This window comes from Halichoerus grypus, chromosome 3 (genome assembly GCF_964656455.1).
Source record: "Halichoerus grypus chromosome 3, mHalGry1.hap1.1, whole genome shotgun sequence".
Classification (NCBI taxonomy): domain Eukaryota; kingdom Metazoa; phylum Chordata; class Mammalia; order Carnivora; family Phocidae; genus Halichoerus; species Halichoerus grypus.
The window spans coordinates 145,986,332-146,012,650 of record NC_135714.1 but is presented as its reverse complement, the minus strand read 5'-3'; the positions used below and the strand labels follow the sequence as shown (position 1 = coordinate 146,012,650).

Sequence of the window (26,319 nt, the reverse complement as noted above, 5' to 3'; positions counted from 1 at the left end):
ACTAGGAAATGGTTTTGAGTCTTTCAGAGTTTGCTTTTAAGTTCTGCTAAGGCAGATCCAGAACAGCCTTAAGTCTAGAACTAATTTGGCCCCATTGCTTCAACTACTGCTTCTTTTCCTTTTTCTCCTTAAGAGAATGCCTATTAGATGGATAGATTGGAACTTTCATCAAATGTCCTTTTGTCTGTACTTCTGTTTCACCCTTTTTATCCCTTTCTCATCCTTTTTATCCCTTTCTCTCTTACTGCTATATTTTAGAAATATTCCTAGGCCTGGTTTTTAGCTCACTAATATAGTCTTAAGTGTTGTCTACTCTACAGTTCAGCCCACCTAATGAGTTTCTTCTTTTGATTTAGAAACTTGTGTTTTCATGTCCATGAAATATAATTCGTTTTGCCCTAAATCTCCTTAATCATATTCTCATTTTTCTGATAATACTACAGTTATTGCAAAATCTTGTTTTTAGTGTGCTATTATTGGTTTCCTCCGTTTTTGAGTTCTCTATTTCACAGTGTTGGCATTTGTCAAACCTTGGTGTTCTTGACAGTATTCATATTTGGGAGTGGCTATTTTATTGCTCATTACCTTTGTTTGAGTGACCTCCTGGTGAGATGGGAGAGTGTTACTGACCTGTCCCCTGCACAGTTTTCAGTGGGAGTAGAGAATGGATGGAACGTGTATTGATATTCTATTAGGCAAATACCTCAACACTTTATTTTCTGGGCTAAGGAGACTCTCATTCTTCTTCATTATAACCAGTCATTCAGAGGATTAGCCTGTCTTTTACCACTATGCCCTCTCTGGTCACTCCTATCTGAAGGTAACTAACTGCTTTCTGGCTTGTGGAGATGAGTAATGCAATGGAGGTAATCCTCTTCCTGCAACCACTGTTGTCTGCTCCTAGACCTTCTCATGTTCTTAGCTTCCAACAAGTCTGAGAGCATGCTTAATGCTGCTCACACCTTCTGTGATAGTATTCTCTGACATGCTTTTGCTAGGGAAATTTCTCACTTAAAACTGATTTTGTATACTTTTCTTTATCTCTGGGTTCCTTATGTACTTGGGACTACCAAGAGTTTTGCTTGTTTTTGAGTGCTGATATGTATTCACTTAAAACAACTTTCTTCTAGGATTTTGCAAGAAGGGAAGCAATAGTGTCATGTTGCCATCTTACAAACAGAATTTAGTATTTTTTTTTAAAGATTTTATTTATTTATTTGACAGAGAGAGACACAGCGAGAAAGGGAACACAAGCAGGGGGAGTGGGAGAGGGAGAAGCAGGCTTCCTGTGGAGTGGGGAGCCTGATGCAGGGCTCTGTGCCAGGACCCTGGGATCATGAACTGAGCTGAAGGCCGATGCTTAATGACTGAGCCACCCAGGCACCCCCAGAATTTAGTATTTTTATTTTCTTATCATTAAAAAAAAACCTTAAATACTTAAGAGATCAGCAGTGCATTTTGACTGATTTTTTATATGACCTTCCAAGATTCATTTTGTTAAACTATACAGAATTTCTTCATTCCCTAGATGACTAAGTGTATACATAAAACTTTACCTTAGAAAGATGTGGGTAAGAGTGAAGAATTTCTATTTTTCTATTTTATATTGGGTATTGCATCATATATTAAGTTTTGTCTATCTGCTAATTTAAAAACAAGGCAGTTAAACATTTTTGGGGTAGTAGGTTAATTAATTAAAGGTTACTTAATTAAGCTTACCCAGATGTAGTTTGTCTCTAGAGTAATTTATCATCTTAATGTTGAATAAGAATATATACACTAGTAATGTGAGGCAATGGATAGAAGTGAGAGCTAAAGTTAACTGTTGGGAAGGCCTCACAGATTTTAAGTTTGAAGTTAGAACTTTTTTATAATGAGATAGAGGTACTATTTAAAGTTTGCCTCTCTGTATTAGTTTTCTATTGCTGTGTAACAAATTACCATAAACTTAGTAGCTTAAAGCAACACAAATTTATTACAGTTTCTGTGCATCAGGAATCTGACATGTTTTAACTGGATCCTCAGCTCGTGGTTTCATAAAGCTAAAATCATGGTGTCAGCCATCTGTGTCCTTATCTGAGGCTCAAGTAGGGCAAGATCTTCTTCACTGCTTAGAGTGTTGGTAGAATTCTTTTTCTTGCTGTTAAAGGATTGAGGTCTTCATTGTCTGACTAGCTTTTGACCAGGGGTCCATCTCATTTCTAAGAGACCACTGTCAGGTCTTTACCATGTGGCCCCCTTCATCTCAGCAACAGATAACTTTTTATGCATCAAACCCCTCCCATGCTTCAAATTCCTGACTGCCACTTCTACACCCAGCTGGAGAAAACTCTGATATTAAAGAGCTCATGTGATATCGCTTCACACCTGTCAAAATGGCTAGTATCAAAATAAGAAATAGTGAGTGTTGGTGAGGATATGGAGGAAAGAGAGCCCTTGTGCTCTGAGCAGTAATGTAAATTGGTGCAGCCACTGTGGAAAATAGTATGGAAGTTCCTCATAAAATTAAAAATAGAAATACCAACTGACTTAGCATTTCCATTTCTGGTTATTTACCCAAAATAAACAAAGATACTAATTCGAAAAGATATATGCACCCCTGTCTTTATTGCAGCGTTATTTATAATAGCTAAGATATGGAAGCAACCTAAGTATCCATTGATAGATGAATGAATAAAGATATTGTATGTGGGGGCGCCTGGGTGGCTCAGTTGGTTAAGCCACTGCCTTCGGCTCAGGTCATGATCCTGGAGTCCCGGGATCGAGTCCCACATCAGGCTCCCTGCTCAGCAGGGAGTCTGCTTCTCCCTCTGACCCTCCTCCCTCTCATGCTCTCTGTCTCTCATTCTCTCTCTCGCAAATAAATAAAATCTTAAAAAAAAAAAAAAAAGATATTGTATGTGTGTACACACACACACATACATGTGCATGCACACACATACATGCACACACATAGGAATACTACTCAGCCATGTAAAAGAATGAAATCTTAACATATATGACAACATGGATAGACCCAGAAGATGTTATGCTAAGTGAAATAAGTTAGGGAAAGACAATAAACTGTATGACTTCGTTTAAATATGGAATCTAAAAAACAAAGTAGAAATGGACTCATAAATACAGAGAACAAATTGGTGGCTGCCAGAGGGGCAAAGGGTGAGAGGATGAACAAAGTAGGTGAAGGGGATTAAGTGGTACAAACTTCCAGTTATAAAATAAATAAGTGATGGGGATATAAAGTATAGCATAGGATTTATAGTCAGTTATGTTGTAGTAAGTATGTATAGTGACAGATGGTAACTAGACTTACTGTAGGATCATTTTGTAATGGAAATAGATGCTGAATCACTCAGTTGTACACCTGAAACTAATATAATATTGTATGTCAACATTACTTCAGTTTAAAAAAAAAGAAATAGCTCACAAATATCTCCTATCGATGAATAAATATGTAAACAAATAAATGGCTCATGTGATTGGTCAGGCCCACTGGATAATGTCTCTATTTTAATGTCAGTCATTCCATTTAACATCACCTAATTGTGTAGATAAAATCCATCATATATAAAGTGCTGGGGATTATATAGCATTTGTAAGCCTGGTGGAGCAGTAAGGGTAACAAGAAACCTTGGAGCTTTTAAAATTCTGCCTATCACACTCCCTTTGCCTATAATTTTAGAGACTACATCTGGGGACAGTAGACTAGGCTAGGTGAAGGAGCTCCTTTTAAGTGCTGTCTTTATCAACATGCTTGATAGGACAATATTCTACCCAGGTCTTCAAACAAGAACTTTTTTAGAAATTGGTTTTATTAATAGTTGCAATTTGAATACAATGAAAGTCACTACTCTTTAAGTGTATATCACAATGAGTATGGACAAAGTAGTCATGTAACCACTGCCACAATCATGGTATAGCACTATCCCATCATCACTTAAGTTTTCTCATCTCACAATAAGAAAAACAAAATTTGTGGGCACCTGGGTGGCTCAGTTGGTTAAGCGACTGCCTTCGGCTCAGCTCATGATCCTGGGGTCCTGGATCGAGTCCCGCATCGGGCTCCCCCTGCTCTGTGGGGAGCCTGCTTCTCCCTCTGCCTCTGCCTGCCACTCCCCCTGCTTGTGCATGCACACTCTCTCTCTCTGTCAAATAAATAAATAAATAAATCTTTAAAAAAAAATTTGTAACTGTATATGATTCATGCTAACCAAACTTCTTGTGATAATTATTTTTTCATATATACATATATCAAGTCATTATGTTGTATGCCTTGAATTGGTACAATGTTATGTGGTAATTATATTTCAATAAAACTGGGGGGAGGGTTTTTTGGTGTCCCTTTGGAGTCAATCTGCCACCAACTATAGGAAACAACTGATGTGCTTCCTGTCACTATAGTTTTGTCTTTTTATTTTTATTTATTTAATTAATTAATTAATTTAAGATTTTTATTTATTTGTGAGAGAGAATGAGCAGTGGGGAGAGGCAGAAGGGGGGAGAGAGAGAGAGAGATTGAGAGAGAGAGAAGCAGACTCACTGCTGAACAGGAATCCCATCGCAAGGCTCAGTCCCAGGACCTGGAGATCATGACCTGAGCTGAAGGCAGACGCTCAACCTACTGAGCCACTCGGGTGCCCCAGTTTTGTCTTTTTAAAAATCTTATGTAGGGGGCACCTCTCTGGCTCAGTGGGAAGAGCATGTGACTCTTGATCTAGGGATCATGAGTTTGAGTACCATGTTGGGCATAGAGATTACTTAAATAAATAAAAATTTTTAAAAAGTAAAGATTTTATATTAATCTATCAATTATATAATATATAGTTTTTTAAAATTTTATTTTATTATGTTATGTTAGTCACCATACAGTACATCATTAGTTTTTGATGAAGTGTTCCATGATTCATTGTTTTCATATAGCACCCAGTGCTCCATGCAATACATGCCCTCCTTAATACCCATCACTGGGCTAACCCATCCCCCCACCCATAATATATAGTTTTTTGAGGTTGATATATATCAGTAGTTTGTTCTTTTTTATTCCATATTGAGTCATATTCCATTGTGTGGATGTATCACAATTTGTTTATTCCTCAGTTGATGGACATTTGTGTAGTTTCTGAAAGAGATGCCTTTAAACTTGTTGGAGTAATGTGAAAATTAAGTTCACAAACATATGCATACATGTATAATTGGTTAGCCTGTCCTTCCTAGGGAGCCCTTCTTTCTGAATTGGCATATCCCTCCTTATTATGTGTAACTTAGCTAGTGACTATTTTTATATTCAGGCTTCTGAACTTTGCTGAGGGAAGTTAAAGTTCTGATAATTAATGTCAGATCAGGTTTTGGTCTCTGGCTTCAGCCAAGCTGTCAGTCCTGCTAGCAATCCTTTTATATCTTCATGGTCAGTAGCCTCTCTCATTGTCCGCTGTGGAAATTTTCTTCAATAATTTTGCCCTTTATCTTTCTATGAAGATAATCATGATTTCATCATTATTTCACAGAGAAAATTGGGCTTACAAGGCCCACATTTCCTCACATTTTCTGCCCCTAAACTTATAGATTTATAATTGTACCAAATTTTTCTTTGTTTTCTCTAGTCTCGGAGAAGGACAGAACTTCCTCTATTCAAAAGTAATTTCTTCCATTCCATCCTATTTGATAGTTATACTACTAATTGTTAACATCTCATTTATTGGGTATTTGCTATATGTTAGTTGTCGTTCTAAGTTCTTATATTACTTCTAATCTCACAACAGTTCTCTGAGGTAGATGCTTTTACATTCGTATTTTACATCCTACTGAGGCATAAAGAAATTAACTAGATCAAGCTTTACAGCTGCTAAATGATAGAATAAGTATCTAAATTTCTGTAGTCTGGGGGCGCCTGGGTGGCTCGGTTGGGCATCTGCCTTTGGCTCAGGTTGTGATCTTAGGGTCCTGAGATCAAGCCCCGTGTTGGGCTCCCTGTTCAGTGGGGAGTCTGCTTCTCCCTCTGCCCCTTTTCCTTCTGCCCCTGCTCGTGTGCTCGCTCACTCTCTCTTTCTCTCCCTATCCCTCAAATAAATAAATAAAATCTTTTAAAAAAATAAATTTCTGTTGTCTGATTTTAGAGCCCACACTTTCATCTGTTTACTTAAGGGCCTTCTTGCCCTTGCTATTCCTTCATTCCTAATGTTCCAGGTTTTCTTAAGTCATTTCTGTCTATAGAAATTCCTTTAGCAGTTCTTTTGGATCAGGCCTGCTAGCTATAAATCCTCTTATTTCTGATGTAGTATTTTGAGTTGACAGTTCCTTTCTTTTAACATTGAAAACATGTTACTTCTCTTTCTCCTATGTAGTTTTTATTTATTTATTTATTTATTTATTTATTTATTTATTTATTTATTTATTTGACAGAGAGAGGCACAGCGAGAGAGGGAACACAAGCAGGGGGAGTGGCAGAGGGAGAAGCAGGCTTCCCATGGAGCAGGGAGCCCGATGTGGGACTCGATCCCAGGACCCTAGGATCATGACCTGAGCCAAAGGCAGATGCTTAATGACTGAGCCACCAGGCGCCCCTGTCCTATGTAGTTTTTAAGGAGAAATCCTCACCCACTCAAATTATTTTTCTCCTATGAGTAATGTCTTATTTTTCTCTGGATGCTTTAAAATTTTTTTGCTTGTCTTTAGTTTCAGCACTGTAAATTGTCTTTGGCGTGGATTTCTTTAGGTTTATTCTGTTGGTAGTTTGCTAAGTTTCTTGAACTTGTAGATTTATGCCTTATGCCATTTTTGAGCCATTGCTTCTTCAGGTATTTTTTTTTTTTTTTAGCACTGTATTCTTTTCTTCTCTGGGTCTCTGATGACATGAATGTTAGATCTTTGTTCTTGTTTCAACAGTTCGTGAAGCTCTGTTCAGTTTTTTCCAGTTTCTTTTCTATTACTCAGATTGGATAATTTCTATCCTGATTTCAAGTTTTCTTACTCTTGCCCCTTTCATTGTCATTTTGCTTGTTTGACTCATCAAGTGTGTGTTTTTTATTTTGGCAGTTGTAGGTTTCATTTCTTGTGTTTCCATTTGGTTTTCTTTATCTTTTATTCCTTTGCTAATACTTCCTATTTTAACCTTTTTTCACCACTGTTCATGATACTTTTCAAGCACTTTTATAATAGTTTCTTTAAAATTTTTTGTCATATGATGAGCACTGGGTGTTATATGTAAGTGATGAATCACTAAATTCTACTCCTGAAACCAATATTACACTATATGTTAAGTAACTAGAATTTAAATAAAAATTTTGAAAAATGTTTTTGTCAGGTAATTATATCATCTGTGTCATCTAATCATAATCTGCTTATTGTATATTCCCAAGTAAATTGAGATTTTTGTGGTTCTTCATATGCTGACTAATTTTGGATTGTATCCTGAACATTTGGAATATTACAGTATTACTCTGGATTTTATTTAAATCATACAGAGATTGTTGATTGTATTTGTTTTAGCAGACAATTGACCTATCAGGCCCAGGCTACAAGTTCCTACTTTTCTGTTGTATCCTACAGTTCTGGTTAACTTATTTTCTCAAAGTCCTATAGTGCCCTTCAGATTCATCCTACAGTGTGGTCTGTCTGAGATCTGGGTAGAAGTCTAGCTGTTAGCTCTATTTTCAAAGTCTTTGGTGTGCAGAACAGGATTATATCCATACATACATAGGTTGTCAGTAAGCCCAGGGCTTTATAAACAACTTAGGAGGTCATTTTCCTGAGCTCCGCCCAGTCTGCCATTGACTTGATGCTTTTCTACTCCCTGGGGCTCTACTTTTCAGTCTTCTAGATATAAGCCTCCTATCTAGGATTTCATCACCTCTGAAGCCAGGGTGGTGGGGAGGGGGGTGATGACGGAGAAGGGAGAGGGAAAAAAAGGAATAGGTTTTGGCTCTGCCTTTTTGGCATGTAAGTGTCACAGACAAAAGTTCCCCTTCAGAGTTTGCTTCCTGTAAGCTCCCCATTGCTGTCTCAGCTGCCACCACAGCAGTGAGTTTTCCTGCAGGCTACAGCACAAAAGAAAGTTAAAAAGGAGAGAGAAAGAAAAAAAAAAGGGAGATGTCCTCCTTTCTCCTTACTTTCTCCTTAAGTTTTCCAAAGAGTTCCCTCTGCTCCATAATCCAGAACTGGAAGTTTGTTTCTTTTCTGTTCTTTCTTTCTTTCTTTTTTTAACCTGTCATCACCAGAGTGCTCAATTCCAGGTTTTTGACCAAAGTTAGGTTTAGGCCAGAAGATACCATAGTTTAAAAAAAAAACCACGGACTCACCACATACTTGGTGGTGGTACTTTGAGTTTTGGTGTTCTCTAATTTGCCTGCTGCTATTTACTTTTCAGAATCCTCAAATGTTCTGTCCAGATTTTATAATTCCATTCAGTGGGAGAGGAGAGGTAGCATGTGCTCATTTCATCTTGCCCAGAACTGGAGCTTTGTGATACCTCATTCTTAGTATGTTCAAAACTAAATGCATTTAATTATTTTCAAACCTAATGCCCTTGCTGTATTACCCCGTCTTACTATAAAGAATCACTATTAAAGATGGCTTGACTTTGAGGTTTTGGTTTGAGTTACTGGGAAGTCAAGTGATCTTTCAGAATCATCCCTCTTGTCACTGGCCCACCCAGCTCATATCCATCCAATCAGTGACCAAATCACATGTTTTCTATCTTCTGATTATCTTGTATCCTCATTTCTATTTTTATTATTTCTGCCCTAGTTGAGATTCTCATCTCTTGCTACTCTTTTCATCTCTTTACTTCTAATCTTGGATCTTTATTTGCTTTTTTAAAGTTTTATTCATTTATTTGAGAGAGAGAGATCATGAGCAGGGGGGAGGAGTAGAGGGAGAGGCATACTCCCCACTGAGCAAGGAGCCCGATGCAGGACTCAATCCCAGGACCCTGAGATCATGACCTGAGCTGAAGGCAGACTCTCAACTGACTGAGCCACCCAGGCACCCTAATCCTGGATCTTTCTTTTTTTTTTTTTTTTTTAAAGATTTTTTTATTTATTTGACAGAGAGAGACACAGCGGAGAGAGGGAACACAAGCAGGGGGGAGTGGGAGAGGGAGAAGCAGGCCTCCCACAGAGCAGGGAGCCCGATGCGGGGCTCGATCCCAGGACCCTGAGATCATGACCTGAGCCGAAGGCAGACGCTTAACGACTGAGCCACCCAGGCGCCCCGAATCCTGGATCTTTCTAATGCATCTTTTACTTGAGCTGGCTGCCACAGTGATCTTTCCAAAGCAAAATTGAATGCATTGCTCATTTGCTTAAAGTTATTCAGTGGTTCTTTATTGCCTGGAGGGTAAATGAAAACTTCTTTAGCTTAGCTGAAAGTTTCCATCCTTTGGCTTTCTTACTGCTCTTGATTTTCCTCTCTCATACTTTCTTCACCTCTTAAACTTCAGCAATACCAAAGCAATTTTTTTTTACCAGATATCCCATCTCCCTTATCTTTTTGGAGAGAGAGTTCATAGTACCTTTCTGTTGCCTTGTTGGCTTGGGCACTATTGCAGAGGATGTGGGAGAGATTCAGTGGGGAAGAGTAAATTGGTTTCCTGCTGTGAGGGGGAAAATGATTAACTATAGAAATAATTACCATTGTTATGTACAGTGTGTTTTAAATAAAGCTTACAAAAAGCTTTCTGATTTTTCTGGCCTTCATTTATCTTCGTAAGAAAGGAGTTTATCAGCTCTAATAATTAGGCTTAGGGAGGAGAGAGTAGGAGAGGACTATGGTAACATCTCAAGAAGTACTTCAGAGTCTACCTTGAAAACACAATCAGAAATCTGTGGGAACACTCATTCATAGTGTTATGTGCTGTCACTCAATCCTATGTCATGTAGGAAGACTCTCCTTAGCCCAGCATTGTTGATATTGGAAAAAGATCACTTAAAGTAAGTCTAACTAATATAGAGATCCACATTTGGCGTAAAGAGTGAAAAAAAGGTTTGGTTGGGATTTTACCTTGAAAAATACAATTTAAAAATTATTTTGTTTTGGGTATTATATGTAAGTGATGAATCACTAAATTCTACTTCTGAAACCAATATTATACTATATGTTAACTAACTAGAATTTAAATAAAAACTTGAAACAAAGCAAAACAATAAATAAATAGAGAACCTGGAAATACATTCAAGAGACATGTGAAGAAATACTCCTATATCTGTGTGATGTTTAATCACATGGCTTTTGTTGTTTTACCTATTCCATCTTGAGATATAATAAAAATTTATTTTTCTATAAAAAATAATTATACTTTTATCAGAATTTTGGCTATATTTAAGTCTATATTAATTTGAAAGTAATTAATTTAGGGAGGATTGCAATTTTTCTGATAGAATTATGTAATGAATACTGTATGTGTTTTATCAAATCCAAGATACAACTGTAAGGCATATTATTATTTTACGTATGACTAAAAGAGAAAAAGTGTTGCCAGTTTAATTGGTACAGTACTTTTTGTTACTTAACTTTTATACTTTTAGATTTATATTTTTTTATAAAATAACTTTCAGATTTATGTTTTAATTATATCATTCTTGTGAGTCCATAAAAAGGAAAATATGAATGAAATAAACTGATAAAGGTATTCATTCCTAAATCTACTTCACATTTATAATTTGACTCTCCGGTCATTTCTTTTTTTTTTTTTTTTAAATTTTATTTTATTATGTTAATTTTATTTATTATGTTTATTTATTGTTATACAGTACATCATTAGTTTTTGATGTAGTGATCCACCATTCATTGTTTTCATATCTAGTCATTTCTTATTTATTTATTTATTTAAGATTTTGCTTTTCATTAGAGAGAGAGAGCGCGTGTGCAGGCAAGCAGGGGGAGTGGCAGGCAGAGGGAGAAATAGGCTCCCCACTGAGCAAGGATACTGATGTGGGCCCAGGACCCCGGGATCATGACCTAAGCTGAAGGCAGACGCTTAACTGACTGAGCCACCCAGGTGTCCTGTCATTTCTTTTTTAAATTAGGGTTGTTGATGTTGATGTTTTCTCAAGTAATATTATCCTCTACGACACCAAGTGCATTGAGATTTCAACATTTCTTAAGAGTACTCCAGTTTTGTCTCTTGGATTTTCTCTTAAGGAGTTAACACCAGTCTGCAAGTTTTATTGCTAGCATTTTCTTGTTCTTATTAAAAGAAATCAATGGAAGGTTTTCAACAACTAGCAGGGGTCAGGTTTCCTTTTGAACAAGCCCATAAGTGATTTCTTATATCAAAACTTTAAGGGGTTACAGTTGTCCAGTTATGACACCAAGAAAGAAAAACTAACAAAATTTAGACATCACTCAGGCATAACATATTTATGTTACAACTGATTTCTGGCCCACAGTTGATGAGATTATAACAGAGTATAAGATGCCATTGACTATAAGATGTACCCCATTTCAGAGATATTAAAATGTTAAAAATTATTCATATTAGAATTGATGAAAGATGGTGCACCCTTCACTTTATGATTTTACATGTACTTTTATAATATAAAAGAGAACCACTTTTTAAAAATGGCTGAGGGCACCTGGGTGGCTCAGTTGGTTAAGTGACTGCCTTCGGCTCAGGTCATGATCCTGGAGTCCCAGGATCGAGTCCTGCATCGGGCTCCCTGCTCAGTGGGGAGTCTGCTTCTCCCTCTGACCCTCCCCTGTCTCATGCTCTCTCTCTCATTCTCTCTCTCTCTCAAATAAATAAAATCTTTAAAAAAATAAAAAATAAAAAATAAAAATGGCTGAGACTTTGACAGTTTTCTAAAGATCATTTCTTAATTTTTTAATAACCAAAATATTTTGAGGAATCAACATTATAATTCTTTGGAGTTTTCTTTTATTCATTTAATTTGTCCTGTCATATGTATAGATGATTTTGCATCTGATTTGAACAATTTTACAATATCACTGTCATCATCTTTATGAAATCCTTCATCTTTGGCAAGATTTGCAATTTCCATTGTCATTCATTTTGTATAACATCCAACAGTCAGGGAGAGATTGACCAACAGAGACCTTGATGTGATGAATGTGAATAGAAACTGGTGTTAAGTGGGGATGGAATAATACCTAGGAACTAACTTTATAGTGGTCATTTGGGGCTGTGACTCTTATTTACTTCTCAAATTCAACATTGTAACTAGTTAAATCTTTATGTAACTATACCTAGAGCACAGTACAATAATGAATATTTATGATAACTCTGACCCCTCAAGAAAAAAAATTAACATCAGTGATTTAAGGCAGCAGTATTTATTGATAAATATTAATAGTCACCATTTGTACAGTTTGAAAATGTACATACATTTATCCTGTGGTTTATCCTTATAACCATTTAAAATCTCCATTTTGCTGATGAAGAGAAGCAGTTTTAAAGAGGTTGTGACACATGCAGGTCTCAAACCTAATAAGTTTTCTAATACTTTAACAAATCACTTTATAAATAAACAAATCTGAACAGTTAAGATTAAGTTCTGAGTCTTAAAAATTAATCCTTTGGAATTGGAAAACTGCTGTAAATTATTTGCTCAGTATGTTTTATTAAGTGCTTTGGGAAATCATAATGAATTATAACATTGTTTCTGTGGCAAAAGGAAATTGAAGTCCCTGACTTATAAGCATTTGGAACATAAATAATTTTTAGGTTGAAATTTAAAGAAAATGTGGATTTCAAAATAATTTTATATGCTTGTATATGAATTCAAAATTTCCCTGTTTGGGTCACTGAAATTTCCAAAAAATAAAAAATGAAATCTTCAAAAGTCAGGGAAACTAACAAGGAAGACTTCAGCCAAATGGTTTGCTTTCTTCTAAACAGTATGAATAAAAAGTAAAGTAACTGAGAGTCTAATCCTGACAATAATTCTTTGGATAGGAATTATTATTCCAAAGTTACAGGTTTTGAAACCAGCTCAGAGTCCTTAGTACTCTGCCTAGGATCACATAGTATACAGAGGCAGGATGTAAGCCCAGTTGTGTGACTTTGGAGATTATGCTTTTAGCTATTTTACTATTGCTCTTTGTTTCTTTTTAAATCTCATATTAGTATTTGCTTTAATTTAGGTAAAACTTGTAGACATGATAATTTTGTAGAGCAAGTGTAGACAAACTTTTTCTGTAAAAGGGCAAGTAGTAAATATTTCAGGCCTTACAGTCCATATTGTGTCCTACAAAACAAATGGGTGTGGCTGTGTTCTAGAAAAACTGTATTCACAAAAACAGGCAGCAAGCTAGATGTGAGCTGGGTATTATAGTTTGCTGATTCTTTTTAAAAAGTATCGTAAGAGCAAGTTAGTTCTTCAGTACTAAGTTTATTTAAAAAAATTTTTCAGTTCTCTAAAAAGTATTCTCTTATCCTTCTAAAATAAAATGTTTGGTACAAAGATAAGAATATATTTAATATATGTGTAAATTATGAAACAAAATATTATACTTAGGAGGGTAGAGCACTAATAAGTTCAGTCTATATACTGCTCTCTAATCTAGGGATTGGCAAATGTTTTTTTATAAAGGACTGAATAATAAATATTTTAAGCTTTATTAGCCATAAGGTCTCTGTCATAACTACAAACTGCATTGTGACACAAAAGTAACCATAGACACTGTAAATGAATGAGTGTGGCTGAGTTCCAATAAAACTTTATTTATGAACACTGAAATTTGAATTTCTTATAATTTACATGTAGTCATGAAATATTCTCTTTATTTTTTTTCACCATTTAAAAATATGAAAAACCATTCTTAGCTTATGGTCCATACAAAAATAGGTGGCAGACTGGATTTAGCCTGTGAACTGTAGTTTGCAATCTCATGTCCTAACCTTTTTTTCTGCCTTCTCCCAGAGGTGCCCATTATCCTGATTTTTGAATTTATCATTACTGTGGATTTTTTAAAATACTTTTTTTCCACCTATGTATATGCACCTACACAGTGTAGTATTCTATTTTACTTTAGAGCATTATAAAAATTATAGTGTAGGGACGCCTGGGTGACTCAGTCAGTTAAGCGTCTGCCTTCAGCTCAGGTCATGATCTCAGGGTCCTGGGATCGAGTCTGCATCGGGCTCCTTGCTCAGTGGGGAGCCTGCTTCTCCTTCTTCCTCTGCCTGCCACTCCCGCCTGCTTGTGCATGCTCTCTCTCTGTCAAATAAATAAAATCTTTTTAAAAAAAACAAACTATACTGTATATAGACTGGGACTTGTTTTTTTTCATTCAACATTATTTTTCTAAGATTCATTCATGTAGTTGAGTATAGTTGTATAATATTTTTTTGTGTGGATATTACCACAGTTATTAATTCCCTGACAGTAGGTATTTATTTAGTTGGGTATGAGTTCTGCTTTGAACATTCTTGTACATGTTTCTTGGTACACATGTGCAAGAATTTTTCTTGGTTATCAGTTTTCCTCTGTTCAGTAACTTAGAAAAACTGAATTATTTCCCTTGAGAAATGTTATTTCTTATTAACTCATCTTAAATCATTCTGTATTTACTTATACTAATGGAAAAATGCCTTAAAAATGTGAAGTTAAGTGTTAAACATTTCATTCATTCATTTATTTAGTATTACACAAACTTTATTGACTGTTTTGTGCCAGCAAGATTTTGTAAGATAAGCAATAAATAGACAGTTAAACCAACAAATAATAACAGCAGCTGCTTACTGAAAGCTTAGTATGCCAGGCATTATGTTAAGTATTTTATATACATTATCTGTGTATTAGTCTTCTAGGGATGCTATAACAAAATACCACAAACCAAGTAGCTTAAACAGCAGAAATTTATTATCTCACAGTTCTGGAGGGTAAAAGTCCAAGATCAACATGTCTACAGGGTAGGTTCCTTCTGAGGGCTGCAAGATAGAATCATCCATGCCTCTTCCCTCTCTTCTGGTGGTTGGCTGGCAATCTTTAGCATTCCTTGATATTAGAATCATTACCCTGATGTCTGCCTACATTTCACATAGTGTTCTCCCTGTATGTGAGTCTGCTCCAAATTTCCCCTTTTTATAAGGACATTAGTTGTATTGTATTAGAATCCACTCTAATGATATAATTTTAACTTGATAAATATTCTATTTCCAAATAAGTTCAAATTCTTGGGTACTAGGGGTTAGGACTTCAACATACAGATTTTGGAAGAACAGTTCAATCCATAACAGTCTCTTTTAGACTTTACAACAGTCCCATGTAACTGTCAAACCTTAATGATACTGGTCCTATCATAGAGTATACTGCATTACAAAAACCCTAGCTACTAAAAAGTAACTTAAGCACAGTTCCAGAACAAGATGACATAAACCCTCTTTTCCCTGCTCCTCCCTTCTAAATAGAATTAAATACCTTGGAAACTAGTTAACATACAACTGTAGTAGGATTCTATATGCTAGAAAGAAGAAGATGAACTAACTAGAGACCTCAGGACTTAAGAAATAGTGTGGTTCCCTGGGGTTTTTTTTATTTCCCATATATTGTGGGCTGGGTGTTGGCCATGCTTGCCTCCCAGATCCACCACAGACAAAAAAAGCAAAAACAAAAACCAAAAGCCTGCTCTCACTTGCCAAATTACTGGGAAAGTGGAATCTCAGGATCTGCTAAGCGGGATCCTCTTGTAAGCTGTGGGCAACAATGAAGCCTCAAGCTGCCCCAATCTCATTCCACAACTAGAGCATGGGCAGGTGACTTGGAGGGCAGTTTGACCCATCAGTGGCAACAAAGCCTGGACAATCCCAGTTCCACTCAACAACTAGGGCACTAGCAGGTGATTCCATTTATCCACATCAGAGTAGCAGCCATGAGGCCTTTGTATCTCTGTGCCCTCCACCTAGCAACATAAGAAGACCCAGACCAAGTGTCATCTGCCTCCCACTCTCAGGAGATCTTCCAATAACAGCAGGTGGCTCAGGGAGGCAACTTTCATTCTCACAAGATAGCGCCAGGAGAGACTGAGCAGGAGCACCATCAGCACCAGAACAGTGAAGCAGATTAGAATAATATTACAAGGGTTCAGGAAAGCAAACTGTCATCAGACCTAAAGCCCACAAAAGTAGGCCAGAACCTAAATGCTAATCCTAAATGGAGCTTTTGCCTGCTAAAATTGAAGGTATTAAGAGTTTTCAAATAATTATTCAGGACATAATAAAAAAACACTTGTCATACCAAGAACCCAGAAAGCCACAACCTGAATGAGTAAGGCCACAACGCTACCACTGTTATCAAGATGAATTATGTATTGGAATTATCTGACGAAGATTTTATTTTATTTTTTATTTTTTTAAAGATTTTATTTATTTGAGAAAGAGTGAATGAGAGACAGCACTAGAGGGAAGAGGGTCAGAGGGAGAAGCAGACTCCCCGCTGAGCAGGGAGCCCGATGTGGGGACTCGATCCTGGGACTCTAGGACCATGACCTGAGCTGAAGGCAGTGGCTTAACCAACTGAGCCACCCAGGCGCCCTGATGAAGATTTTAAAGCTGCTTCAAACAAATGCTTCAGCAAGCAATTAAAACTCTTTTGAATGAATAAAAAAAAAGGAAAATCTCAGTGAAGAAACAGAAGTTATAAAAAAATAACCAAATGAACATTATATAATTGGAAGATATAATAACCAAAATTTAAAATTCACTGGATAGGGGCGCCTGGGTGGCTCAGATGGTTAAGCGTCTGCCTTCGGCTCAGGTCATGATCTCAGGGTCCTGGGATCAAGTCCCGCATCGGGCTCCCTGCTCCTTGGGAGCCTGCTTCTCCCTCTGCCTCTCTCTCTCTGTCTCTCATGAATAAATAAATAAAATCTTTAAAAAAAAAAAAAAAAAATTCACTGGATAGATTCAGTGGTAGAGTGGAGATGACAGAAGAAAATTTTTCAGTCTTAAGGATCTGTGGAACAATAAGAAGAGATTTAACATTTCTATCGTTGGAGCCCAAAGGACAAGAGAGAGTGTGGGACTGAGAAAACTATTTGAAGAAATAATAGCTGAAAACTTTCTACATTTGGCAAGGGACATAAACCTACAGATGTAAGAAGCTCACCAAACCTGCAACTAGGATAAACAAAGAAATCTTCACCAAGCAATATTATTAAATTTCTGAAAGTAAAAGACAAAGCAATTTTTTAAATATTGATAGAGAAATGACATATTACCTATAAAGCAGCACCAATTTGGATGACATCAGATCCCTCATCTGAAACTATGGAGTACAAAAGGAAATGACAGCATTTTTCAAGTGCCAAAGGAAAAGAACTGTCAATCCTGAATCCTTTATCTGATTAAACTGTCCTTCGAGAATGAAGGGGAAATAAAGACATTCTCAAACAAAGTAAACTAAAAGAATCTGTTGTTAACAGAGCAAGTAAAATTGCTAAGGACAAAGAGACAAAGAGAGACATTATATAATAATAGAATCATTCCTATAAGAAGTTATTTCAGTCTTAAATGGGTATATGCCAAACAATGGACTTTCAAAATATATAAAGTGGAAACAGCTGAAAGGATAAATCCACAAGTATAGTTTGGGACTTCAACACCCTACTTCTCAGTGATTGATAGAACTGCTAGACAGAAATTAGCAATGATACAGAATAGCTAAGCACCATCACAAGCTACCAAGTTCTAATTTATACTTGGTAGATCGTTCTACCCAACAATAGCACAATATACTTGTTTTTTTTTTAAGCGGAAATGAGTTAACATGCAATGAGACATTCACCAAGACAGACTATATACTGGATCATAAAACCTTCAGGAATTCAGAAGAATCAAAATTACACAGAGTATAATCTTTGAACATCACGGAGCCAAACTAGAGATCTATAATAGATGACAGGAAAAATCTACAAACAGTTGAAAATTAAAACACTTATAATAAGATGGGGTCGAATAGGAAATCTAAAAGGAAACTTAAAAATACATAGAACTGAATGAAAATAGATGCAGGACATACTAAAATTTGTGAGATTCAGCTAAAGCACTGCTCTGAAGGAAATTTATAGCACTAGATGCTTAGAAAAGAAGAAAGGCCTCAAATCAGCACTCTTAAGTTCCTACCTCAAGATGCTGGACAAAAGAAGAGCAAAATAGACCCAAAGCAAGCAGAATGGAGGAAATCATTAAAAGTGGAAATGAAATTGAAAATGGGAAAACTATTGAGAAATTTTCTAATGAAACAGAAAGCTGGTTCTTAGAAAAAATTGAATGAAATTGATAATCTCTACAACGATAAAAACAAAGATGACATAAATCACCCATATCAGGAATAAAACAAGGAATATTACTACAGCTCTTTTAGGAAAAAGATAATAACAAGTACTTTGACACTCAGAAATTCAACACCTTAGAAGAAATAGACCAACTCTTTGAAAACTACAGACTACCAAATTGGAATAGGTACCTTAAATAGTCCTGTAACTTTTAAAAATTGAATTTGTGATCTAAGAGCTATCAAAAAAAAAAAAAATCTCCAGGCGTACCTGGTTTCACTGGAGAATTTTACCAAACATTCAAAGAAGAATTAACATCAATTTGATACAATGATACAATCTTTTAGGAAATAGAAACAGAAAGAATATTTCCCAACTCATTTTGAGGCCTGTATTACCCTGATACCCAAGCTAGACAAAGCACAAAAAAGAAAAGTACAGACCTAATATATCTCATGAACCTAGGTGCAAAAATCTGTAATAAAGTTTTGGTGACTCTAGTCCAAACATGACCAAGTGGTATTTAGCATGGAAATGCAAATCATGTTTCAGTATTAGAAAATCAGTATGATCCACAATCTCAATAAGAGGAAAAATCATATAATCATATCAATTGATGCAGAAAATCTTTTGACAAAGTTCATGACAAAAACTGTCAGTAAACTAGAAATAAAGGGGCACACCCTCAACTTTATAATAGGCATCTACAAAAAAAAAAAGAAAAAAAAAAACCTAAATCTAACTTCATATAGATAAAAGCTAAATGCTCTTCCTCTGCAGTTGGGAAAAAGGGAAGATACATTAGCTCTCACCACTCAAATCACAACATTGTACTGGAAGTTCTGGTTACTACAGTAAGGCAAGAAAGAGAAATAAAAGGCATACGGAGTTGAAAAGAAGGAAGGAATAAAATGATTGCTATTTCCAGTTGACATGATTATATGCTTAGAAAATCCCAAGAACTACAAAAACTCTCCTAGAACTAAAAAATGAGTTAATTATAGTTAATAAGATACAACATTCAATACATACCATGAACAGGTGTATAAAAATATAATACCATTTGCAGTTGCTTCCAAAAAATGAAAAAAAATTAATAAGACATGCAGGATTTATGCAATTAAAATGACAAAATGTTGATGAAATCAAAGAAGACCTAAATACTTGGAGAATCATACCATGTTCATGAATTGGAAGACTCAATGTAGTAAAAATGGCAAGTTGTCCTAAATTGATCTATGTTTAGTGCAATTCCTAGTAAAATTTCAGGAACATTTTTTATAGATATAGACAAACTTATTCTAAAATGTATATGGAATGAGAAAGGTCTTAAAATAGCCAAAACAGTTTTGAAGAATTAAGTGGGAAGAATGACTCTTCCTTATATTAAGGCTTACTTACAGCTATAGAAATCAAAACAGTATAGTACTAGTGGAGGGATAGATACATAGATTAATGGAACAGTATGGAAAATCCACAAATAGATCTATAATTATATGCCCCACTGATTCTTGAAAAAGAAGCAAAAGCAATTCATAGAGGATGGATTGCCTTTTCAGTATGAGTGCTCGAGAAATTGGACTTCCATTCATAGGCAAAAATATGAACCTTGACCTAAACCTCACACCTTATAAAAGAATTAAAAGAGATCATTCACTCTAGGGGAAAACATAAAATTGTAAAACTTTTAGAAGGAGAAAATTTCAGCCCTTAGACTAGACAAAGAGTTCTTAGACTTGGTGTCAAATAAAAGGAGAATGTTATAAACTGGACTTCATCAGAATTAAAAACTTTTGGGGCACCTGGGTGGCTCAGTCGTTAAGCACCTGCCTTCGGCTCAGGTCATGATCCCGGGGTCCTGGGATCGAGCCCCGCATTGGGCTCCCTGCTCAGCGGGAAGCCTGCTTCTCCCTCTCCCACTCCCCCTGCTTGTGTTCCCACTCTTGTTGTGTCTCTGTCAAATAAAATATTAAAAAAAAAAAAAAAGAATTAAAAACTTTTGTTCTGCAAAAGATCTTGTTAAGAGGAAGAAAATACAGATTACACATTGGGAGAAAATATTTGTAAACCCCATATTCAACAAAGGGCTTGTATGTAGAACACATAAAGAATCACCAAAACTCAACATTAAAAACACTGAGAATCCAATTAGAAAATGGGCAAAAGACAGGCTAAACATTTCATCAAAGAGGATATATACATAGATAACATCATTAGCTATGTGGGAATTGCAAATTAAAACCACATTAATGTATCATTACATACCTATCAGAGTGACTAAAATTAAAATGATAAAAACCAAGTGCTGGTGATGATGTGGAGAAACTGGATCATCCATTGTTGGTAAGAATGTAAAGTGATACAGCCATTCTGCAAAATAGTTTGACGGTCCCCTTTAAAACTAAAAATGGACTTACCATAGGTAATTCTACTCTTGGCACCTATGTCCCAGAGTAAAGAAAATGTAATTTCACTCAGACACTTGTACATGAATTTTCTTAGCAACTTTAACTCTTAATACCCAAAAAGTTGAAACTACCCAATATCCTTCAGTGAGTGAATGAATGAACAAATTATGGTGCATCCATACCATGGAATATTACTTAGAAGTAAAATAGAAAAACCATTGATTTATGCATCCAATACCTTGAATGGACTGCAAGGAATAATACGAAGTAAACACAGTCCATCTCAAATGGATATGTACTGTATGATTCCAATATGTAAATTTTGTGAAGTATAAAGATGGAGAACATATTAGTAGTTAATAGGTGTTAGGTATGGGAGTAGTGAATATGGCTGTGAAGTGTATAGTAATAATACAACTGAGTATCTTGGTGGTGGTTACATAAAGTTATATGTGGTTACATAAAGTTATATGTGTGACAAAATTGCATTAATACAGATACACAATATGTGCATGTATAACTGCTGGAATCAGTTTCCTGGCTTTGATAGTGTACTGTAGTTATGCAAGATGATAAAATTGGGAGAGGCTGGATGAAGGGTCCATGAAAACTCCCTGTACATTTTCCCTTTCTGTGAATCTGTAATATTTCAAACTGAAATGTTAAAAAAAAAATTGCTTCAAAGTAACTCAGATTTTTCTACTTAAAGTTGTCAAATACCATGAAAGGAAGATACAGTCTATAGTGATACTCAGATCTCCTCCACCCACTCTTCTGTAACTGTAGATATTTCCATTCATCTTTTCATAGTTCACCTCACATCTTTGCTCAGCCTTGCCTATTTCTTGTTTTCCTTCACCTTCCCATTCTCTGACTCATATCTCAAAAGCTCACGGAACTAATAAGCTAATGCCAAGATCCCTTTGAAGAGGGGAAGAAACTGAGTGGGCAGTAGCCTTTGGTCAGGCTCCAAGAAGAGACAGGCAGAACACATTCATATAATAATACTTTTTATTCTGACATACCCACAAAGTAGGCAGTATTTTTATGCCCAAACTTACAGCAAGTTTAAGTAATTTTGCTGAAGGTCAGCAATGGTTAGGTGACATTGACAAATGTGTGAACTGACAGAATTTGAAGTCTTTCATAGTCCATGTTCTTAACCATCATAGTATACTGCCTGTCCACCATCATAATACACTGATGTGCACTACTGCAGACTGTATATATAAAAATGGTATGGCATGTCACACTTAACTACTGGAGGAGGTATGAGCAAGGCTTTCTCCATGGGTGAAATGTTTGATTTGCATTTTGAAAGATGAGTAGAGTTAGCCATTTTAAGAAGATGAGTGAAATCATGGCATAGTGTATAAACCACAAGGAGTTGTCATGGCTAGAATATAGGCATTGGTAGAGATGAGAATAGATACGGCTAGGTCACAAATGGCCTTATCTGCCGTGCAACAGAATAGGATGTATTCTATATTCATATATTATGAAGATAATGGAAACGACTGAAAGATTTATGTGGGCTTTGATGTGAAAGAAACTGTTAAAAAGGTTACTCTGCATTGTAGAGAATAGAATGGGGTAAGTAATAGACTAAGAGGTATAATGATAAATTAGGAAACTCTTGGAAAGTCAGAAGTCAAGAGAAGAGAGCATGAACTAAAGAGCAGAAACTAAAGGGATAGTTAGAGAGTTAGGAGGAGGTGGATTAGTAATTTGACAGGTTTTTGGTGGAGTAGAGAAAGAGGCAAAGATAACTCCCAGCTTGCTGACTTGGGTGGCAGATTGTGATCAATAACTAAAGTAGGAATAAAATCACGTAGTAAAAAGAATGATGAAGTCAGGTTTATAAATTGTTTGAAGTAGCTTTGCTACATAAAGAGTGGAGTTGTCCAGAGGTCAGTTGAATATACATAGACGTTCAAGAAAAAAGGACTGCAAGGTTGGTTGAGATTTGGGAATTGGCAACATAGTTGTTAAAGCCTCGGAATGAGAAGAGAAGAAGGACCAGAGGAATGAACCTTGACAAAATATTGACATTAGTGTTGAGCCAAGGAAGAGAAAAGCCTGGGAAAAATAGTGAAGATTGATTGGAAGAACCCAGGAGAGAGTGCTGTTATAAATATGAAAGAGAGGAGAGATTTTTTTTTTAATGTGTGAATTATAGAACACTCTTTGGTGGAATATTATGGATATTATATAGTCAGTTAAGAATAATGTTTTTAAGGAAAAAAATAATGTTTTTAAGGATACTGAATGTGAGGAGAGACTCAGAATCTTAAACTTAATATGCTGATTAATATTAAGGTAAAATCAGAATAACTATAGTAAAATCCAGTTTTGTAATGATAAAATGTGTATGTATTTATACATATGAGGAGAAGGAAATTTGGAAGTGAATAACCTTAGACGTTAGGTGCTTCGGGTTGTCGAATTGTGAATGATTTATAAGTTTTCTACAGTGAACATATGTTTTTATGAGAGGAAAAAAATACTTATATGGATACAAACTAATTTCCAGTGGAAATGTTAATTGCAAAGTTTACTCAGAAGGGTCCATTTGAATTGTGAACTAGGAAGTCAGTGGTAACCTTGAAAATTTTCAGAGTCTTAGTGGGATCAGAAACCAGATTGTAGTAGGTTAGAAAGTAAATAGGAAAAAAATGTAAATAGGAAGCAGGAAAATGGAGGTCATGAATATAAAAAAGTATGCTTTCAACAAGCTGATAAAAAGACATTACATAAGGAAGTTAGACACTGATGATTTTTTTAAGGAAAAAATCTTATAGCATAGTTGTGTGCTGAAGGAAGAGAAAATGGATAGTTTGACAATCTGATATTTTTTGGAAGGATATTAATAATTTCTAATGACATAATTCCATGTTTATGCTAAACTGTTTAAAAAATGATACCAGTTTGTGATTGAATGTGATCATTTGCAGTATAGTAACAGGACATGCCCAAGTGTAGAATTTGAGTTCAAATATTTAATATTGTGTCGATTTAGTATGTAAACAAATGTGTAGAAATGATCGGCCCTTTAGAGAAAAAAACTTTGATTTGGGTTTAGCTAACCTCCAAAGCAGTTTTAAGAACTTGATTACTTAAATGACTAATAAAAACATAGCTGGTCTCTCTTTTGAATAATTATGTATGGGGTTTAATTGCTTCCTTCTGTTCTCAATGAATGTCTTGGTTATATTGATATAGGAAAATGCCAGGGTTTATCAGCTAGAAATGATCAGTATTTGCCAAACGAAATAAAGTGGCACCTGGATATTCCTAGGTAAGATGCTAATGTAGCCTTAGTCATTCTTTAAACTTAGTACATTAAATGATGAACAGGGAATCCTGCAAAACCTGGCAGCTATGTATGGAGGCAGGTCCAGCTCTTCAAGAGGAGGGAAGCCAAGAAACAAAGAGGAAGAGGTATGCTTCCCGCATGTTCGCTACCTCCGTCACATAGCCATTTTTGAGTTTATTGCCTTCCTTTCTTGCATGGTTTAAATTCTTAACAATTATTTAAGGATTTTGTAGGTCTAGAGGGACCTGTTAATATAATTTGACTGACATGCTGTGTCATAATTTTGCCCCATAACTGATATTCAGTATTCTGAGTTCAATTTCTTTTCTTTTGATAAAATTAAAAATTTATAATGTGTTTCTTTTCAGAAATAAGTTGATCTAAATTAAACACTTGAAAGCTAATATTACATTTCCATTAACCAGATTTTGAAACTTTTATTTCTTGTATTCAGATTAACACTTTTCTTTAAATTAAAAAAAATTTTAGCAGTAAAAATGTTGATAGTTCTTTCCTTAAATTAAACTGCTGTATGTTTTTTTTCTCTCCTTGTAGGTTTATCTGGCAAGACTGAGGCAAATAAGACTGCAGAATTTCAATGAGCGCCAACAGATTAGAGCCAAACTTCGTGGTGAAAAGGCAGGTTGAAAAATAATTGTTTAAAAAAGTAATTGAATGACATTATAATAGATTAAGATTAAAAATGCTATGTCACTGGGGCACCTGGGTGGCTCAGTCAGTTAAGCATCTGCCTTTGGCTCAGGTCATGATCCTGCAGTCCTGGGATAGAGCCCCAAGTCATGTTCCCTGCTCCCTCTCCCTTTGCTCCTCCCCCCTCCACTTGTGTGCGCTCTCTCTCTCTCTATCTCTCTCTCTCTCCCTCTCAAATAAATAAAATATTTTTTAAAAATTAAAAAATTAAAAATGCTATGCCACTGACATAAAATCTGATGGAGTTAAAGTCAAAGATCAGAAAACTATGCATAGAAATAAAATACATTTTAGATGTGGGATTTAAAATTGATAAGACCATTTTTCCAGAGGAATTCTGAGAGGAAAATATAAGTAGTACCCATGGCCATTTTATATAATTCTATTTTTGTCTTTTTTCCATTCATTGTCCGTAAGAGTTAGTAGTTGTGGATAGTTCACTTGTAGCACTTGAGAGAAAATTAGCCATGTTGAGCATTTTATATTTTTAGGTTAGTTTATTCATATTATCTTCCACAGAGCTCTGCACTGAATTCAAGGGTCTGTCCTAAGTGGTTTGCTTATCTATTTACCTTGTAGAAAGAAGCTGATTATTCCGAAGGACAAGAAGGAAGCGAAGAGGCTGACATGCGGCGTAAAAAAGTTGAAGCATTTAAGGTATAGACTAGAAATATACAGTTTTCTTTGAGAAGATTGGAACCTAAGGTAGAAAATTGTGTTAAGTTTTGCATAGTTATTCTTTTGCCTTAATTTTTCATTCCCCTTTATCCCTCAATGTTTGGTTTCTGAAAAATAGTGTCTTCCTCTCTTCGTATTCTGTATTTATGGAGAGTAATTCGATGAAATCATGACAGAAGTACATGAAACTATTACACAAGTAATCTTAAAAAGAAAAAATGGTAATCTTAAAAATGAAAAATGTAATTGTCCATTTCTGTGAAGACAAATGGAGTCTGTATATAATAACCATAGTTTAAAATTTTTACATTTGTATTTCCATTAGAATGTGCCTGTATTTTTATTCAGCAAATGCTTATTGAGCAGCGGCTGTGTGTTGAGCCTGGTTTTGGTGCTAGGGATATAGAGTGAGCTTCTATTTTCACTCGAGAAATTCTCCCCGACCCCCACAACTCCTCCTTTTTGGCTAATAAGTAAATCGTTTTAGATACCTAAAACAAAACAAACAAAAAAACAACCTATACCCTTCTTTATGGTAACTAATTTTGTTGATTGTTTTTATTTTCAGGCCCAAGCAAGTGCACGTGCTGCTGTACTAAAAGAACAATTAGAACGAAAGAGAAAGGAAGCATATGAGAGAGAAAAGAAAGTATGGGAAGAGCATGTAAGATTTAGCTCATATTCTTGATCCTGGTCATGTTATTAATGTTCCGATATCTCTTACTGGCTAGTATGTCACCATTCTAATTTTGTAATTCTTTTCTTTCCCATTTTTTATTCTCATTCATTCTCCCTCTCCCATCCCCTCCCCTGGCTCTCCCTCTCTATCACCCTCTCTGTCTTTCGTATTTAAGGATGATCAATATGGAAGTTATTTTGGGGTTTGATTTGGGGTGAGAACCTAATTTACTTATTCTAAAATGAGTAAGTTTTAAAATAATAAGTTTTTATTATTGCCAAGTAACTAATCAAAGT

The 26,319-nt window shown here is 35.6% G+C and overlaps 1 protein-coding gene across 9 annotated transcripts in view; it reads left to right on the top strand.

The window, feature by feature from the left end:
* Positions 1 to 26,319, top strand: part of LOC118519942 (serine/threonine-protein kinase Nek1) — a 230,519-nt gene that overhangs the window by 99,835 nt on the left and 104,365 nt on the right. For 6 of the 9 annotated variants that reach the window (XM_078069428.1, XM_078069430.1, XM_078069434.1 and 3 more), the window contains 4 exons: positions 23,997 to 24,080; positions 24,511 to 24,594; positions 25,246 to 25,323; positions 25,913 to 26,008. In XM_078069428.1, the coding sequence (XP_077925554.1) occupies positions 23,997 to 24,080; positions 24,511 to 24,594; positions 25,246 to 25,323; positions 25,913 to 26,008 (342 nt within the window). Of the gene's footprint in view, positions 1 to 23,996; positions 24,081 to 24,510; positions 24,599 to 25,245; positions 25,324 to 25,912; positions 26,009 to 26,319 lie in introns of all 9 variants that reach the window. The other 3 variants (XM_078069429.1, XM_078069432.1, XM_078069433.1) reach the window with 3 other exon arrangements.